The sequence below is a fragment of the Dendropsophus ebraccatus genome, chromosome 9 (assembly GCF_027789765.1).
Source record: "Dendropsophus ebraccatus isolate aDenEbr1 chromosome 9, aDenEbr1.pat, whole genome shotgun sequence".
In the NCBI taxonomy this organism is placed as follows: Eukaryota; Metazoa; Chordata; class Amphibia; order Anura; family Hylidae; genus Dendropsophus; species Dendropsophus ebraccatus.
The window spans coordinates 109059027-109080259 of record NC_091462.1 but is presented as its reverse complement, the minus strand read 5'-3'; the positions used below and the strand labels follow the sequence as shown (position 1 = coordinate 109080259).

The following is a 21233-nucleotide window of genomic DNA, read 5'->3' as shown; positions in this document are numbered from 1 at the left end:
GGAGGTCATGTACACACACATGTTGAGGGGATCACTTATCACAATGTGTCTCCATTAAGACCCTCTTACACAAAACGATTATCGTCCGTATTCGGCCAATAATTGTTTTGTGTAATAGAAGGCAACGATCAGCCGACATCGTGCAGTCGTTGATTAATGAAGCAACGATCTGCTGCCATCGACCCGTGGAATAGGTGCAACGGCAGCAGACCGCTGCTATATCCTATGGGCTCCCCGGATGATCAGCGATCACCTGGGCAGCTCCCCGTGGCCTCCCCAGCACTTACCCGCTCGGTGCTGCCGCATGTAGTACCGGCGGCAGCGAGCGGGGAGCGAGGAGCAAACGAGCACTGACAGTCGCCCCGTGTAATAGGGACTTTACTCTTGACAAACCTTTAGACTCTCTCTTGAGATCCTCGCAGCGCTGCTGTAAAGCGTTCTTACAGCCCGATGCCTTCTGCTTTGTGCTTCGGTATTGGTTGAGAGTGCTGAAATATTAGGAAGACACGTCCGATAATTCAGAGAGGTGGTAGAGGGATGAACACGGCAACGCTACCCCGTACACTAGAGTGTTGTAAACTATCCCCTGTAACTGCATCCACTATTACAACTACCATCTCTAGCTCCCAACCTGGCTACTATATCCGACCTGATAAAACAACCTCTATAATGGTCACCGATAGCTCCTCCCCTAATTAAACATTCCAAATAACTCCTCCCCTTACTAATATAACCATTCCTTATAGCTCCTCCCATACTATAACCCCTCCTCTTCTGATGTAACTCCTTTCTATAACATCTTCCTTACAATTGCCACTTTCTATAACTCCTGCCCTATTTACTATAACCACTCCCAATAACCCACTCTTACTAGTTTAACCACTCCCTGTCACCTCCCCTGACTAATGTATCACCCCTCTATAACTCCTTTTAATTTAACCTGTCCCTATAACCCCACAATTATAACCACTTCCCTAAACTCCTCCCCTGACTAATATAACCACCTCTTATCTCTTCCCCTGATAAATATAACCATCTCCTATAACTCCACCCAACTAATATAACTCTGCCTTTAATAAAACCACCTTATATAACTCTGCCCGACTAATATAGCTACCATCTATAACTCCACCTCTGACTAATATAGCTACCATTTATAACTCCGCCCCCAATGTAACCATCTCCTATAACCCCGCCCCTGACTAATATAATCACCTCCTATAACTCCGCCCCTGACTAATATAATTACCATCTATAACTCCACCCCTGACTAACATAACCACCTCCTATAACTCTGCCCCCGATTAATATAGCCACCTCCTATAACCCCACCCCTGACTAATTTAATTTCTTTCTATAACCCCATGTTTAATCTGCCATCTTACCTCTCTGCCATTGTCAGGGCCTCAGGGTCAGTGGGGGGAATGGTAAAACAGACTCCTGGAGCCACCACCTTCTTGCCGTTGCTGTCTGTCACCTCCCACTTCTCGCCCCTGTTCGCTTTAAGGGTGTATTGAGCCCCTCGGGAAATCTCCCCCTACAAGACACCAGTCACACATATAGAAGTACAGTTCTCTATGACATTTCTATAAGGTGATGATGACTGAAAGACATGGCCGCCGCTCACCTCGTCGGAATAGAAGTCACAAACGGCCTCCACTGGGATGGGTTTGAGTGGTGTTTCCCGACGGAACTTCAGTGGTACGACCTGGTGGCTGCGGGTTTGTAAGGAACGTACTACTTCCTCATATTTATCCAAAGCCTTGTCCTGGTCCTAAAAGAAACCATAATTCTTACCATTTTTTGTATCCAGCATTTGTTCCTCCACTGTTTAGTCATTGACATGCTTCATTCTCTCCAACCATCCCACCTTCACGGCCATCTTACCTCCAGCTCACGTAACTGGGCCTCGATCTGGTAGCTGTCCTTAAAGTCTGGGTTGTACTTGTGCTCTAGGTCACTGTCCACCTTCTTGAGCAGGTCTTGAGTGTCCTTGGCATCTCGGTAAAACTGGATGAAAAGACAGATTTATTGCCCCAGGCTGTAATATTACCCAACGTTATGCATCCCATTGGGGCAGACATTGACCGTCCAGATTTTGGGGAACTCTAAGGGTGGGTCCATCTAGGTAATCTTTTACAACAACCACCTTCCTATGGTGGAGCCCTCTTACCTGGTGGTAGTCCTCCATGTACTTCAGGTGACTTTCTTCGCAAATCAAGAGGTTGAGATATTCCTTCCAGTCAGCATGCACGGCCTCCATGTGAGCCTGAGGTAAGGAGAACGCGAGAGGTCACATGTATCCTGCTTACATGGTGGGTGATCTATATGTACTATGGCGTAGTCTAAAGATCTGTCCTTCCTCACCTCCTACTAAGTCTCCCTGATATGTGTATGACCAAGACAGTACTGTCACAGCAACACATCTTACTACCTTCCCCCATGATTATCTACCATTATGGTCTTCATCCCTATAGACATCTACTAGGGATTGATGGGTTTTTCCATACCGGAGACCGTGTAGAGAAACTATACTCTACTTGCAAGTCAAGGTGGCAACTTGTTGGACATTCCCAACTCTTGATTTCCTACAACTTCACCAAAACGGGAACATCGAAGACTTATAGCTGATTCACCCCCTGGTGTTATAGGATCCTTTACCTCTATGGGGATTCTGGCTGGATGTCCGTCTGCTAGGAGCTTGTCTCCTTCATCGTGAAGTTTGTTGATTTCCATCTCCTTGGCTTCCAGACTCCTTTGGATGAAGTTCTGTTATAAAGAAGAGAAATGACAGTGGGATGGATCCTGGTGTATAGGGAGGAGTAGTCACATACTGGAGGTAGAGTATAGCGGAGTACGGATACGGGTGGAATATACAAGTGTTAGGGTAGATGGCGTGTAGATGAGTACTGTATTGATGGATCAGCAGAGTATAAAGGAGTATTGGGTCAGAGTGTAGAGGAGTACTGCAGTAGGCGGGCAAGATAGAGAAGGATTGAGATAGATGGCGTATACAGGAGTACAGTGGTAGGTGGAGTATACAGGAGTATATGGTGGTAGGTGGAGTATGCAGAAATATATGGTGGTAGGTGGAGTATACAGAAGTATATGGTGGAAGGTGGAGTATACTGGAGTATGGTAGAGGAGTATGGTAGAGGAGCACGGTGCAGTATTGTGTCCCCAGCTGTGGTGCTCACCTCGTACTGCCTCCTGCGGCTGATGTAGTCGGTGTTGCGGTCGCTCCAGTCATACTCCATGCGTTCCTTCTCTTGTTGGTCCAGCCAGTAGAGCTCATTGGTGCAGCGCTGCATGTAATCCTGCAGGGTGCCCAGATCCCGCTGGCGCTTCTGGGAGGCGGTCTACCAAGGGAAGCAGAAGGGAGACAGTGACCGAGCTGGCGGCATTTAAGAGGTAACACGACCATTGACGCCGGCCGGAGATTCTTACCAAGAGCTTCTGATACTTCACTTGCAGCCCACTGATGTACTCCTGCGGACAAAGGGAAACGGCACATGAGATGATGAGGGTGGTAGTCATGGTGGGATCATGGAGGTGATAGTAACGATGGGGCTGGTACTAATGATGAGATGATGGGGGTGGTAGTAACAATGGGGGTAGTAGAAATCATGAGATGATGGGGGTGGGAGTAATGGTTGAGTCAGCCAGTGTCGCCCACCTTGTCAGTGTCCTTGTTGACTTGGTCTCCGATGGCCTTCACCTCATTGTGGAACATGTTGTGCTCCATTATCTGGTTCTCCAGGTTGGGTAAATCGGTGGCGAATGTGGCGCTGTTGAGCTGGTCCTGGATACACGAGGAGAGAAGAGCGTTCATGTAACATAATAATCCTGTATCTGTGGGTGACCCGGCACTCACCCAGCACTATAAACACCCAGCACTCACCCAGCACTAAAAATACCCGGCACTCACCATCTTATCATCAATGACTTTGCCCCAGTTGACTTTTGGGGCGTCCAGGATGGTGGCCTTCTGGTTGTAGATCTGGTCGTGCTTCTTCCTCTGGCTGATCAGACGTTCCTTAAGCTGCCGGATGCTGGAAAGTGAAGAGAGGAGAGCCATAAGAGGCGGTCAGAGGCATGACCCCTGACCCCAGACCCTCTGCATGGGGGACTTCAAAGGGCTGGATCACTGATAGCACAGACACTCCTGATAATCTGCCATACATCACAGCACAGACAATCCGCCATACTGTACACCACAGACAGATAATGCAGCATACCTCACAGATAGTGACACAATATGATACCAGACCTGGGCCGGGATAGTAACACAATATGACTTGGGCAAAAATAAACATCGACCGGCCAGGCCAGCGTAGTGACATAACATTATACATGACCCCGGAGAGGATAGTAACTAATATTAGACTTCAGTCGGGACACATGAATTATACAGGACCCGGGGCCAGGAAACTAAAAATATACTTCAACCAGGCCGACAAAGTGGCATAATATTATACTGACCCGGGCCGACAAAGTGGCATAATATTATACTGACCCGGGCCGGGATAGTGACAATATTATACTGACCCGGGCCGGGATAGTGACAATATTATACTGACCCGGGCCGGGATAGTGACAATATTATACTGACCCGGGCCGGGATAGTGACAATATTATACTGACCCGGGCCGGGATAGTGACAATATTATACTGACCCGGGCCGGGATAGTGACAATATTATACTGACCCGGGCCGGGATAGTGACAATATTATACTGACCCGGGCCGGGATAGTGACATATTACACTGACCCGGACCGTGATAGTCACAATATTATACTGACCCGGGCCGACAAAGTGGCATAATATTATACTGACCCGGGCCGGGATAGTGACAATATTATACTGACCCGGGCCGGGATAGTGACAATATTATACTGACCCGGGCCAGGATAGTCACATATTATACTGACCCGGGTCGGGATAGTGACAATATTATACTGACCCGGGCCGGGATAGTGACAATATTATACTGACCCGGGCCGGGGTAGTCACATATTACACTGACCCGGGCCAGGATAGTCACATATTATACTGAGCCGGGCCAGGATGGTCATATATTACACTGACCCGGACCAGGAAAGTCACAATATTATACTGACCCGGGCCGGGATAGTGACAATATTATACTGACCCGGGCCGGGATAGTCACATATTATACTGAGCTGGGCCAGGATGGTCACATATTACACTGACCCGGGCCGGGATAGTCACAATATTATACTGACCCGGGCCGGGACAGTCACATATTATACTGACCCGGGTCGGGATAGTCACATATTACACTGACCCGGGCCGGGATAGTCACAATATTATACTGACCCGGGCCGGGATAGTCACAATATTATACTGACCCGGGCCGGGATAGTCACATATTATACTGAGCCGGGCCAGGATGGTCACATATTACACTGACCCGGACCAGGATAGTCACATATTATACTGACCCGGGTCGGGATAGTCACATATTACACTGACCCGGGCCGGGATAGTCACATATTATACTGACCCGGGCCGGGATAGTCACAATATTATACTGACCCGGGCCAGGATAGTCACAATATTATACTGACCCGGGCCGGGATAGTCACAAATTACACTGACCCGGGTCGGGATTGTCACAATATTATACTGACCCGGGCCAGGATAGTCACATATTACACTGACCCGGGCCGGGATAGTGACAATATTATACTGACCCGGGCCGGGGTAGTCACATATTACACTGACCCGGGCCAGGATAGTCACATATTATACTGAGCCGGGCCAGGATGGTCATATATTACACTGACCCGGACCAGGAAAGTCACAATATTATACTGACCCGGGCCGGGATAGTGACAATATTATACTGACCCGGGCCGGGATAGTCACATATTATACTGAGCTGGGCCAGGATGGTCACATATTACACTGACCCGGACCAGGATAGTCACAATATTATACTGACCCGGGCCGGGATAGTCACATATTATACTGACCCGGGTCGGGATAGTCACATATTACACTGACCCGGGCCGGGATAGTCACAATATTATACTGACCCGGGCCGGGATAGTCACATATTATACTGAGCCGGGCCAGGATGGTCACATATTACACTGACCCGGACCAGGATAGTCACATATTATACTGACCCGGGTCGGGATAGTCACATATTACACTGACCCGGGCCGGGATAGTCACATATTATACTGACCCGGGCCGGGATAGTCACAATATTATACTGACCCGGGCCAGGATAGTCACAATATTATACTGACCCGGGCCGGGATAGTCACAAATTACACTGACCCGGGTCGGGATTGTCACAATATTATACTGACCCGGGCCAGGATAGTCACATATTACACTGACCCGGGCCGGGATAGTCACATATTATACTGACCCGGGCCGGGATAGTCACAATATTATACTGACCCGGGCTGGGATAGTCACATATTATACTGACCCGGGCCGGGATAGTCACATATTATACTGACCCGGGCCGGGATAGTCACAATATTATACTGACCCGGGCTGGGATAGTCACAATATAATAACAATGATGGACTTTGGATAGAACCACATTCCCACACTCTCCTTAGATATTATTTGACCCCTCCCTCCCCCCAGGGAGCCGCCCCGGGACTTTTAAACACATGATCTGTATGTGACGCCCCTTAGAGGAATGTGCCCGGCGCTGCTCTGACCACCTGTCATGGATCCAGTATCACTACACGGCTATTTCGGTCGGGCCGGTTTGTAATAAGCTCAACTATGAGCCTCGTAAATAATGGAAAGAGATCAGGATGAGGGGCGGCGGGGGGCCTATATAGTGCAATAGTAAATCTCTCCACCAAGGAGGAATGCCCTGACTATGTGAGCCCTGCCAGAATTTACACCGCCACTCACTCCTCTTGTATCATGTCGGCTTGTGGGTGATTAAACTGGCGAGCCATAAGGGCGTCCGTCTCCAGGACCACTATGACCTTCTCCGTCTCCGACATGGTGTTGGCCGTGGACTCTTTGTACATCACAGGCTGCTGCCCGATAATCTTCTCCACATCCTGAAGGGAATAAATTGGGTTAAAGGTATAGAATATTAAGAAGATAGAATATAAAAAAATAACTGCAGTACCCACTATTACCATCTGGTGGGGCTATTACTATGCATTTTACTAGAAAGACAAGTTCATGCAAAGGGGAGAAAATAACTGCCCCCTAGAGGCGAATTAGGGGAATGCAGGTGGAGGAAAAAGCTGCAAAACATGTGGCGAGAAGGTGCAGATTGTGTGTGACCCCAGCAGGCTGTGTGTACAGGGAGGAGAGCCGGAGCAGCAGAGGCTCCCAGCACCCCGCTTCTGCCTTCTGATGTCTTTCCAGGTTACTTCCCAGCCGTTTCCTGCGACATTTCCTTACAATAACGCCTGATTTATGAGCCGCGGACACTGTAATCGCTCTTTACAAGGCAGAAATTCCACTCTGCACACAAAATCCACATCAATGGTTCCACAACTTCACTGTTTTTGCACCAATTTGTGCTGACTCTTCTCTAGTCACACCCAAAGCTGCATTCCAAATTCTGCAGATATTCCCCTTTAAGCATACAGTGATATATCAGACAGGTGGCCTCATGACAGTGTGACTGTCACCTGAGCTCCCACAATGCACTGCTGTCTGATAACACAGAACCTGCAGAATTCGGGATTGAGCTTTAGAGGTGAAAGGAGAAGAAAACATTTCGGAACCCGGAACCAAAGTGTTTACAAACATGGTAGATAACTAGAGATGAGCGAACCTGGAGCATGCTCGAGTCAATCCGAACCCGAACTTTCGGCATTTGATTAGCGGTGGCTGCTGAAGTTGGATAAAGCCCTAAGGCTATGTGGAAAACATGGATATAGTCATTGGCTGTTTCCATGTTTTCCAGACAACCTTAGAGCTTTATCCATCTTCAGCAGCCACAGCTAATCAAATGCCGAACGATCGGGTTCGGATCGACTCGAACCCAAACCCGGTTCGCTCATCTCTATAGATAACGCATTTAAAGGGGTAGTTCAGTGGGGGGGGAAATGTCTTTCAAATCACCTGGTTTCAGAAAGTTATATAGATTTGTAATTTACTTCTGTTAAAAAATCTCCAGTCTTCCAGTACTTATCAGCTGCTGGATGTCATGCAGGAAATGGTGTATTCTTTCCAGTATGACACAGTCCTCTCTGCTGCCACCTTTGTCCATGTCAGGAACTGTCCAGAGCAGCAGCAAATCCCCATAGAAAACCTCTCCTGCTCTGGACAGTTCCTGACATGGACAGAGGTGGCAGCAGAGAGCACTGTGTCAGATTGGAGAGAATACACCACTTCCTGCAGGACATACAGTAGTTGATAAGTACTGGAAGATTGGAGAATTTGAAATAGAAGTGAATTACAAATCTGTATAACTTTTTGACACCAGTTAATTGTAAAGAAAAAAAAAAAAGTCACTGAAATTCCCCTTTAATAGAACTGACCTGCAGTACAGCACACAAACTGAGGACAAAAGTGGCGCTGTTACTGGAAGAACACAGCTATATTTATCTCATCCTCTTTCGGAAACCCCTCTGTAGTAATATGGTCACTGTATAAGGCTGCATATTGGTAACATCTCGGTCTATGCCCAGGACTACAGCAACCTGTACCGCATCCAAAATGCGCAATTTGTCTGCAACCTACCGCCATGCAACTTTGTTACTGCTTCAATTTAGCTGCAGAAAAACAGCAGAGAAGGAGCTGACTTATGTGTGAACAGCAACCAGGTTTACGACTGTGGATTCGGATTAATGTCGCAAGGTGAGCACAATCACTGGGTGTAAAATCGCCATGTAGTGCTATCTGTAGTATCATCCTCTAAGGCTCCGGCTACTCAGCCACATGGGTTGCACAACCAAAATATTTGGATAATTTTCCAGGTGGCAGAGAAGGTGTAAGGCCTGGTTCACACTGCATTTTTGCAGTCCGTTTTTTTTATGTTTTATGAAAAAAAAAAAAGGATGAATAACTGCAACTGCTGCAATCTGTTTTTTCACTGGCTTCCAGTATAAGGCTATGCTCCCACATTGTAAGAGACCGGCCGTTCCGTGACCTGGCCGCATCACGGAACGGCCGGATTCTCTGAAAAGATCATCCCAGACAGTAATGCAGTACCGGCCAGATGATCTTTAGCGCCCGCATCAGAACTCCCCACTGCGCGCTATGGCGCGAGTGGCCGGAGCCGCTCACTCTATTGTGTGCACTGACAGGGTTTCCTACGGCCGCTATTCACTGAATAGCAGCCGCAGAAAACTGACATGTCAGTTCTTTGTGGCGCCGCTAGGGATCCCAGCCGGAGTGTATACTATGTGTATATGCTCCGACCGGGATTCCCAGGCAGCAATCTGACGTATATTTTCGTATAAATCATGGCCGTTGTACAACAGCCGTGGTTTTACGAAAATATACGTCGTGTGAACATAGCCTAAAAGAAAAATAATAATTTTTTTGGGCATAAACAAAAATGCATTTCCACCACGTTCTTGCATAAGCTAAACAAAGGATGCGTTTTTATCCGTTTTCTTTTTTATAATAAAAGTCAGTGGAAAAACCGATCAAAACGGATGTACACAAATACGTCCGTTTTTTTCGTGTTTTTTTTTGTCTTTTGCATAAAATAGATGAATTAAAACGGACTGCAAAAACGAAGTGTGAACCCAGCCTAAGCTGGTGACATGCAACTTCCATGGGGGTCAGTGCTGCAGTTTCGATTAGTTGCGATTGCTCTGTCGCAGTCACCTTGATAGCTGACAATGGAGAGATGCAACCCTAACCTAGGGACTCAGGGCAGCTCCACTCTTAAAGGGGCTCTCTTGTAAATAGGTGTACAGCATTGGTGCCCGCCTCCCCGTACCTTCTGCAGCTTGGAGTCGGTGTCCACCACATTGCGCTCCACCTGGTCGGCATTCTTCTGCAGTCGGTCGATGAGCTCGGACAGATCCTTGTTGGAGACCCTGTAAGAGGAGACGGAGGGAGACCTGATGTCAGCCAGGCACAGCATAGTCCTCGCTCAGCATACCCCAGCACTCTCACTCCTCTCTCCCTCTGGTTCACACCCCTGGGCCGGCCGAGCTCCAGCCCTGAGAAGCCGTGTGCCAAGGGGGAGCACGGAGCAGGGACGGGCACCATGCCAGCTCATTAGCCGCTGACTCATTCGGCCTTTTGTATTACTTTCCAAACTATGTGTGTGTCTAAGCCAAAGGGATCAGGCCGGAGCAACAAGCATGTGTCCTGCCCTGCTGACTGCTGTTACATAGGACTGCTGCTGGTACACCCACCCTGCTGCAGCCATCGCCAACCTGGGACTCTACAGCTGGTGCAAAACTACAACTCCCAGCATGCAACTCCCCAAACTGCAACTCCCCAAACTACAACTCCCAGCATACTACTCCCCAAACTACAACTCCCAGCATACAACTCCCTAAACTACAACTCCCAGCATACAACTCCCCAAACTACAACTCCCAGCATACTACTCCCCAAACTACAACTCCCAGCATACTACAACTCTCAGCATACAACTCCCCAAACTACAACTCCCAGCATACAACTCCCCAAACTACAACTCCCAGCATACAACTCCCTAAACTACAACTCTCAGCATACTACTCCCCAAACTACAACTCCCAGCATACAACTCCCTAAACTACAACTCCCAGCATACAACTCCCCAAACTACAACTCCCAGCATACAACTCCCAGCATACTACTCTCCAAACTACAACTCCCCAAACTACAACTCCCAGCATACAACTCCCCAAACTACAACTCCCAGCATACTACTCCCCAAACTACAACTCTCAGCATACAACTCCCCAAACTACAACTCTCAGCATACAACTCTCCAAACTACAACTCCCCAAACTACAACTCACAGCATACAACTCCCCAAACTACAACTCACAGCATACAACTCCCCAAACTACAACTCACAGCATACAACTCCCCTAACTGCAACTCCCCTAACTGCAACTCCCCTAACTGCAACTCCCCTAACTGCAACTCCCCTAACTGCAACCCCCCTGCTGCCCACCTCTTCATACCCCAATGGGGCCAAACCCGAAAACCTTTACCATGATTCCTGAACATGTCATCCTCCGCTTACCCCAACCGCAGCCGTACACAGAGTGGGGGTCTATGGGGCCGGGCCCCATTCTCTTCAAGGGACAGAGACGGGGGCGTAACTGCAGCCATAGCAGCCATAGCAGCCACAACGGGGCCCACCCTGGGGTCCCATCACTGCCATCCACTGGGCCTCCAGAGCTGTCATCATACTACCCAGGGAGATGCCTACCATACATACAGCATGGTATATAAGCCCCCCACCCCACCCATCACTGATGCAGCTGGTCACAAGAGCTTACAATCCACAGAGATTAACCCTTTAAGGGGACGATCAGTATATAAATGTGGAAGCAGCCAGTGACTCGCTCCCACACACAGACATGGTGTCTCCGGCAGAGATGGAAAGCATAGAGGCAGGAGGCGCATGGTGCCTCATGATGGATCATATGGTGGATGCCGCTGCTCAGATCCTGGTATAAATAAGCTACCACCATATATCTCTGCTTGCTGTCAGGAAATGGAAACATTCCTGCATTTTACCTGCACTGATACATTGTAACAAGAGATTTCTGCTAGACTCATAGATGAATTTAAAGGTGTAATCCAGGATTAGAAGGTTTTAGCTACTTCCTTCCAGAAACAGCGCCACTCTTGTCCTCAGGTTACGTGCGGTACTGCAGCTCAGTTCAATTGAAGTTAATGGAGTGTGGTGCTATCATGGACAACCCCTTTAATAAATGGTAACTCTACTAAGAACCAAAACATGTACACTTGGCCTCAGTAAGGACCACAATGCACTGCAGGGGCCTCTATACACAGCACTGGCTGGAGTACAGCCCTGGGATCAGCCTGTCTCCATATATCTCTCCGGCCTGACACTGATATCCCAGGAATGTTTTCCCTGTACACGGCCAGGACAGATACTACATCCCATAATGCACCTGGCTTGTATAACACAGAAGCAGACAGGCCACTCTCTATAGTAACACTCATCTGCCTAATGGGATTTGGTGAATTATCAAATATTCTTATCAGAAAATGTACATTAACATACTACCATGTAACTAGATTATTCTGCACACAATGTCTGGATTATCAGATTATGGACTAAAGGAAATAGATAGATAGATAGATAGATAGATAGATAGATAGATAGGAGATAGATAGATAGATAGATAGATAGATAGATAGATAGGAGATAGATAGATAGATAGATAGATAGATAGATAGATAGATAGATAGATGAGAGATAGATAGATAGATAGATAGATAGATAGATAGATAGATAGGAGATAGATAGATAGATAGATATATAGGAGATAGATAGATAGATAGATAGATAGATAGATAGATAGATAGATAGATAGGAGATAGATAGATAGATAGATAGGAGACAGACAGATAGATAGATAGATAGATAGATAGATAGATAGGAGATAGATAGATAGATAGATAGATAGATAGGAGATAGATAGGAGATAGATAGATAGATAGATAGATAGATAGATAGATAGGAGATAGATAGGAGATAGATAGATAGATAGATAGATAGATAGATAGATAGATAGATAGATAGATAGATAGGAAATAGATAGATAGATAGATAGATAGATAGATAGATAGATAGGAGATAGATAGATAGATAGATAGATAGATAGATAGATAGATAGATAGATAGATAGATAGGAGATAGATAGATAGATGATAGATAGATATATAGATAGATATTCCCATATTCTGCCCCCATCTCCCTCCATATCTCTGACCCCTCCATCAATCACCTTTCACTGATTTCTGGGACTAGTTGTGTCCGTCCGTTTATTCTCAATGAACCCTCTTACCAAGCAGTTATTATCCATACCAGAGAACCCCTTCAATGCCGGAAGGGATTTTACTATTATTGATGATGTCATACAAGGCAATACAGACTGTATGTTGTGCCATAAGCAGCCATGTCACAGAGCATACAGACCAAGATGGCCCCTGGTCAACAAACCCTTTAAACTCTTTTACATCTATCTATTCTTATGCTATGGTTGGATATAGAGTGCTATATGATATATACATTACTACACATTGATGATGACTCATTAAATGAGTGATGACGTCATACACAAACATGTCTCCTGAAGGCGATGGCGGCTCTCCAGCTCCGCGGCTCACGTGGGTCCCCTCCTATAAGCCGCTCATTTGGACTTATAATTAGTTTTAATAAGATTTATAGGACTTCATGTAATCAGAATGCCCCCGCAGGCGTCTGCTGTATGAACAAGTGAACAAGCCGCCACCGCCGAGGTTTTTATTTTAGTGTTTTACTGAAATTTCTCATTTTATCCTGTGCTTCACCGTTTGAGTCCCAGCTCTTATATTGTAGGAGACTATGGGGAGACTGCTGGGTTGGTTCAACATAACAGCTGTGACACCGCTTTGCTAACTATAGTTTACGCTCTGAATATAATGTGGCTTCCAGGGTAGCATTTTAGCTCCACCCTTTTCTCATGTCCTGCTGCTATATGTCCAGGATCTGATTGACTGCCAAGTGCTCAACCTCCGACTATTCCAGAGCTCCTCCCCTGCTGATATCACCATCACCCCATCTTATTGGCTACTGTGTTCTATCCTGCCGCACATATCCCGAGGAACCTGTTCAACTCTCCCCTGCTTACATTAATTTTCCCATATAACTCCTCCCCTGCTTACATTATTATTCCCATATAACTCCTCCCCTGCTTACATTATTATTCCCATATAACTCCTCCCCTGCTTACATTATTATTCCCATATAACTCCTCCCCTGCTTACATTATTATTCCCATATAACTCCTCCCCTGCTTACATTATTATTCCCATATAACTCCTCCCCTGCTTACATTATTATTCCCATATTACTCCTCTCATGCTTACATTATTTCCACTGAACTCCTCCCCTGCTTACACTATAATTCCCATAGAGCTCCTCCCCTGCTTACATTTATATTCCTATAGAACTCCTCCCCTTCTTACATATTATTCCCACTAAACTCCTCCCCTGCTTACATTGTTGTTATTATAGAACTCCTCCCCTGCTTACATTATTATTATAGAACTCCTCCCCTGCTTACATTATTATTATTATAGAACTCCTCCCCTGCTTACATTGTTATTCCCATAGAACTCCTCCCCTGCTTACATTATTCTGATAGAACTCCTCCCCTGCTTTCATTATTATTATTATTATTATAGAACTCCTCCCTTGCTTACATTGTTATTCCCATAGAACTCCTCCCCTGCTTACATTATTATTATAGAACTCCTCCCCTGCTTACATTAATATTATTATTGAACTCCTCCCCTGCTTACATTATTATTATTATAGAACTCCTCCCCTGCTTACATTGTTATTCCCATAGAACTCCTCCCCTGCTTACATTATTATTATAGAACTCCTCCCCTGCTTACATTGTTATTCCCATAGAACTCCTCCCCTGCTTACATTATTATAGAACTCCTCCCCTGCTTACATTGTTATTCCCATAGAACTCCTCCCCTGCTTACATTATTATTATTATAGAACTCCTCCCCTGCTTACATTGTTATTCCCATAGAACTCCTCCCCTGCTTACATTATTATTATTCTGATAGAACTCCTCCCCTGCTTACATTATTATTTTTCCAGTAGAACCCCACCTCTGCTTACACTATTATTTCAATAGAACCCCGCCCCTGCTTACACTTATTATTTCAATAGAACCACGCCCCTGCTTATGTCATCATTTGCATTATCTGATTACATGTATGGCACACATCTTATCACATCTCCTGCTGTTTTGGTCTAACCTATACATTGAAACCTCTAGAAAGGACCAACACCGATCCGAGACCTCCTCTTGTTAGACTGGCAACTCCGTGTTCTATTCCCACCCATAACTTAGCCACTTCCCTTCTGCTCTGATTTTATTGGTACTGCCTATAACCAGCCAATCTATGGCCACCTCTCTGCTGCTGTGATTTCATTGGCTATTGAGTGTTCTAGCTCCACCCATTCCACAGCCACTTTACTACTACTATAAATTGATTGGTTACTGGGTGTTCTATCCCCGCCCACTCTGTTCCTGCTGATGTCATCTTAGTCTCTAATAATACATAGATATAGGAACACATAAACACCATCTATAGCACCAGGTGGCGCTACCCACTACAGTGCACAGCACATAATATATACCGTCAGGTGTCAGCCGTACCTGCAGGAACCTGCACGCAGCACAGAATGTGAGATCAGATTTGCTGCAGGGAAAACATTTTAATATATGTGAAAAAAGTTTTAAAAAAAAATTAGTTGAAGAATTTCCATTAACCCCCGAGGCTACAACTCCATGAGACACAAGAATATCCTGCCCCACTGCATGATGGGGAATAAGGAAAAACCACGGCTTTCACTAATGAACAATTCCTTACAGCAAATTCCTTAAAGCTTCCTGGTAGATCTGTGATGTCCAACCGCTGTCTGTCCACAACTCCTTGCCTTTCCATTCCCCAAAGAGGTTCTGCAGCAGCTGAGAAGTTAACTATATAGTCATTAGGCACCCCATTCAGTGGAGTCTAGACGTTGGTTGTTGGACCGTCTCTCCTCTAACCTCATCCCTTCAAAAAGAGGTTCTGCAGCAGCTGGAATGTTAACTATTGAAGACCAACATCTAAACTGTCATCCTCCTAATGTCATTCTGTACAATAGCGTCCTGTCTAGTGTGGGAAGCTTCACCTATGTGATAAGTTTATAAAATACCCCTAGGTGAGCGCGCCATAACCCTTTCATCTGTGCCGATCCTGACAGCCACAATGTATATAGCACAGAGACATGGAAATGAGGGGATCAGCTCCGACACTGGAGGAGAAGCGTCCTGAAATTTGCTGAGAGCCCAACAGGTTGTGGCCTGTACAGAGAATTCTTCTCTACATATTTAGGATTAACGTTACTGATTATATTCTATGGAAAAGAAGAGAGAGAAGAATGATATCCCCAGGTCCTGCTGGCGTCATGTCTCCACAGAGACCAAAGTCGTAAAACCTATTATTATAGGAAGATATAGCGAAAACGCAAATCTGCAGAAACACGATCACTGTTATACTGCCCGCTATGTATAAGAATATAACTACTATAATACTGCTCCTATATACAGGAATATAACTAATATAATACTGCTCCTATATACAGGACTATAACAACTGCCCGCTATGTATAAGAATATAACTACTATAATACTGCTCCTATATACAGGAATATACTACTATAATACTGCTCCTATATACAGGAATATAACTACTATAATACTGCTCCTATATACAAGAATATAACTACTATAATACTGCTCCTATATACAAGAATATAACTACTATAATACTGCTCCTATATACAGGAATATAACTAATATAATACTGCTCCTATATACAGGAATATAACTAATATAATACTGCTCCTATATACAGGAATATAACTAATATAATACTGCTCCTATATACAGGAATATAACTACTATAATACTGCTCCTATATACAAGAATATAACTACTATAATGCGGTTCAGGGAAGAAACAGAGTGCTGCACCTCACACCTATGGCTGACACTAGTGCCCCTAGGCTAAATAAAAAACACATCAGAATTTTGTGTATGAATTGATCAAGCCATACTGCCCCATGTACCTCGTGCCGGTATCTGATACACATGGGTCCCTACACTAAGTCCACACCGTGCCAGTCAGTGGCCACCAACCCCGCAGGCGTGCACAGCCAGGGAACGGGGGCCATGGGACAGCCCTGCGACCCCCATGCCACAGGACCAGACCCAAAAACACCACACCAGAACCCGGCCAGCACCGCCGGCAGAGAAGGTCGCCCCCAAGCAGCACAAGTCTGGATGAGGTATTGCGCTCACCATAGCTGCTGCAGACAGAATGGGAAAAGACAGGAGGGATTAAAACCATGTGCACTCAGGTGTCTCCTGCTAATTGCGGTCATGTGGGTCTCACCAGGAGGAGTGCAAAACACGGAGAAAAGAGAGAAACAAAATGCGGTTCAGGGAAGAAAAAGAGCGCTACACCTCACACCTATGGCTGATACTAGTGCCCCTAGGCTAAATAAAAAACACATCATACTGCCCCATGTACCTCGTGCAGGTATCTGATACACATGGGTCCCTACACTAAGTCCACACCGTGTCAGTCAGTGGCCACCAGTCATGTGGTCATGCGGTCATGTGGGTCTCACCAGTCAGTCAGTTTTTGCACTCCTCCTGGTGAGACCCACATGACCGCAATTAGCAGGAGACACCTGAGTGCACATGGTTTTAATCCCTCCTGTCTTTTCCCATTCTGTCTGCAGCAGCTATGGTGAGTGCAATACCTCATAGAGACTTGTGCTGTTTGGGGGCGACCTTCTCCGCCGGCGGTGCTGGCCGGGTTCTGGTGTGGTGTTTTTGGGTCTGGTCCTGTGGCATGGGGGTCGCAGGGCCGTCCCATGGCCCCCGTTCCCTGACTGTGCACGCCTGCGGGGTTGGTAGCCTCTGACTGGCACGGTGTGGACTTAGTGTAGGGACCCATGTGTATCAGATACCTGCACGGTGGTACATGGGGCAGTACACAAAATTCTGATGTGTTTTTTATTTAGCCTAGGGGCACAAGTATCAGCCATAGGTGTGAGGTGCAGCGCTCTTTTTCTTCCATGAACCGCATAACTACGATAATACTGCTCCTATATACAAGAATATACTATATTACTGCTCCTATATACAAGAATATAACTACTATAATACTGCTCCTATATACAAGAATATAACTACTATATTACTGCTCCTATATACAAGAATATAACTACTATAATACTGCCCCCTATATACAGGAATATAACTACTATATTACTGCTCCTATATACAAGAATATAACTACTATAATACTGGCCCCTATATACAGGAATATAACTACTATAATACTGCTCCTATATACAAGAATATAACTACTATAATACTGCTCCTATATACAGGAATATAACTACTATAATACTGCTCCTATATACAAGAATATAACTACTATAATACTGCCCCCTATATACAAGAATATAACTACTATAATACTGCTACTATATACAAGAATATAACTACTATAATACTGCTCCTATATACAAGAATATAAATGCTATAATACTGCTCCTATATACAGGAATATAACTACTATAATATTGCTCCTATATACAAGAATATAACTACTATAATACTGCTCCTATATACAGGAATATAACTACTATAATACTGCTCCTATATACAAGAATATAACTACTATAATACTGCCCCCTATATACAAGAATATAACTACTATAATACTGCTACTATATACAAGAATATAACTACTATAATACTGCTCCTATATACAAGAATATAACTACTATAATACTGCCCCCTATATACAAGAATATAACTACTATAATACTGCTACTATATACAAGAATATAACTACTATAATACTGCCGCCTATGTATATAGTGTATACAGTGTGTAAGGTCTAGGTGTATATCCTGCGCTGTATACACTGTATATAAATGCTGTTCCTGTGTGTCAGTGAGTGTCTCTCATCCATAATTCAGTGGGTGCTGGGCTCGGCTGTGCAGGGTGGAGCGCTGTGCGGGATCAGAGAAGCATTAATGAAGTTTATTTCTGATCTCTCTGTCATTACGCCTCCGCTCACTGTAACAATAAAGACAATGTACCACTTTCCCTTTGTGTGCGATCTCCTGCAGAGCATTCATGGACAGTGCTTCCCAGTGCTGCCTCCTACAGACCCTCAGCACCACCGCCATCCCCTGCCCCGTCTATCAGTCACACCGCCACCCCCTGCCCCATCTATCAGTCACACCGCTATCCCCTACCCCATCTATCAGTAATACCGCCATCCCCTGCCCCATCTATCAGTCACACCGCCATCCCCTGCCCCATCTATCAGTTACACCACCATCCCCTGCCCCATCTATCAGTCACACCGCCATCCCCTGCCCCATCTATCAGTCACACCGCCATCCCCTGCCCCATCCATCAGTTACACCGCCATCCCCTGCCCCATCCATCAGTTTTACCGCCATCCCCTGCCCCATCTATCAGTCACACCGCTATACCCTGCCCCATCTATCAGTCACACCGCTATCCCCTGCCCCATCTATCAGTAATACCGCCATCCCCTGTGTCATTGGTCAGTCCAGGTTTCCCGCCTTCAGATATTGTAGTCTGTCTCCCATGATTTCGCCCTCTGTCATGCTGTGCACAACAAACACAAAGCGGTATAAACCGCAGCGCGCAGAAGTATTATCACAGTCCCACAATGGACGCCAGCAGTATTATCACAGTCCCACAATGGACGCCTGCAGTGTTATCACAGTCCCACAATGGACGCCAGCAGCTCCTATTGTTGTGGCACATGGCAGCTTGTCAGCTGGTACAGAACACTGAATGACAGCAAGAAATCTAACAGCCTGATCTCTCACTGTGATTGGCTGCCAGGAAGATGTATCAGAGGGACAGGGGAGCCTCTGGGGTGCAACCTGAAGCTTCCAGGCCCCAATGCAGAATGATTCCCATAATCCTAAGGCCTCACTCCCAGGTCCCCAGATTCATGGACACTGCACACACAACCCCTTTTACAGAGCATTGTTGCTTCATACACTCTAGCACTGGAAAAAAAGAAATGAGAAAAAATATCCTCAAAGTCAGCTGGATTGTTATAAAGGGCAGAAGGCGATCAGGATAAGGACCATTTAAAGGAGCACTCTGGCAAAAATCTTTTTCTTTCAGATCAACTGGTTTCGGAAAGTTGTACTGATTTGTAAATTACTTCTATTTAAAAATCTCAGGTACTTATCAGCTGCTGTATGTCCTGCAGGAAGTGGTGTATTCTCTCCAGTCTGACACAGTGCTCTCTGCTGCCACCTGTGTCCATGTCAGGAACTGTCCAGAGCAGGAGAGGTTCTCTATGGGGATTTGCTGCTGCTCAGGACAGTTCCTGCTATGGACAGAGGTGGCAGCAGAGAGCACTGTGTCAGACTGTGTCGCCTCACCTGAGCATGCATATACTCTCAATGGGGAAAGGGAGAGCTCACAGCCAGTGGTGTAGCCACCATGATGGCAGACCACGTAACTGCTACAGGGCCCGTGCACTATGGGGACCTGCCCGGCTGACAGCAAAGACAATGATCTGGAATATTCTGTTCTCTTCACTTTCTACAGCAGGAAACTAATTAGATTGCAGCTCAGGAAACAAACAATCCGATAATTAAGATACATGGAGGACGAGGAGTCACCGAGAGGAGGTCATCCCTCCCAGAAACCAGCGGGAGGAAGAGGAGGCCTAGCAGCAGCACGTCCCGTATCCAGGTTAACAGCAGCACCTCTTCCTGGTCCCCCCCCCCCCCCCCCCCCCCCCCCCCCGCTCTGGGATCTGTACAGGGGGAAATGATTCACACATCCCATCCGATAAATAACAAGCATCTGTATAAAGAGTGATACACCACAATATAACATAATACACAACAATATAACACAACACACCACAATACATCCCATCCTATAAAGAACAAGCATCTGTATAAAGAGTGATACACAACAATATAACACCAATAAATAACGAGCATCTGTATAAAGAGTGATACACCACAATATAACATAATACAACATAATACACAACACATCACACCACATTACAACACATCCCATCCTATAAATAATAAGCATATGTATATAGAGTGGTACATCACAATACATCCTATACTATAAACAACAAGCATCTGTATAAAGAGCAATGCACCACAATACAACACAATATACCACAATCCACAACAATACATGCTGCAATACAACACAAATACACAATATACCACAATCCACAACAATACATGCCACACTACACCACTATACATCCCAATCAGTGCTGCAATCCATGAGCACGGGCAGGGGGTGGCTCTAATCTGGACCAGGGGAAGAACATTGTAACAAACTCTGTCATACTGAGGCTGTACTACGGAGATATTCCGATGATGTCATACTGAGGCTGTACTACGGAGATATTCCGATGATGTCATACTGAGGCTGTAC

The 21233-nt window shown here is 45.7% G+C and overlaps 1 protein-coding gene across 1 annotated transcript in view; it reads right to left on the bottom strand.

The window, feature by feature from the left end:
• PPL (periplakin) overlaps window positions 1-21233 on the bottom strand; it is a 42153-nt gene that overhangs the window by 7091 nt on the left and 13829 nt on the right. The window contains exons 2-13 of the mRNA XM_069984297.1: window positions 9921-10020; window positions 6914-7068; window positions 3929-4052; window positions 3677-3802; window positions 3448-3489; window positions 3198-3359; window positions 2662-2769; window positions 2174-2269; window positions 1888-2010; window positions 1628-1774; window positions 1386-1537; window positions 394-488 (exon numbers count right to left, since the gene is read on the bottom strand). Coding sequence (XP_069840398.1) covers window positions 394-488; window positions 1386-1537; window positions 1628-1774; window positions 1888-2010; window positions 2174-2269; window positions 2662-2769; window positions 3198-3359; window positions 3448-3489; window positions 3677-3802; window positions 3929-4052; window positions 6914-7068; window positions 9921-10020 — 1430 coding nt within the window. The remainder of the gene's footprint in view (window positions 1-393; window positions 489-1385; window positions 1538-1627; window positions 1775-1887; window positions 2011-2173; window positions 2270-2661; window positions 2770-3197; window positions 3360-3447; window positions 3490-3676; window positions 3803-3928; window positions 4053-6913; window positions 7069-9920; window positions 10021-21233) is intronic.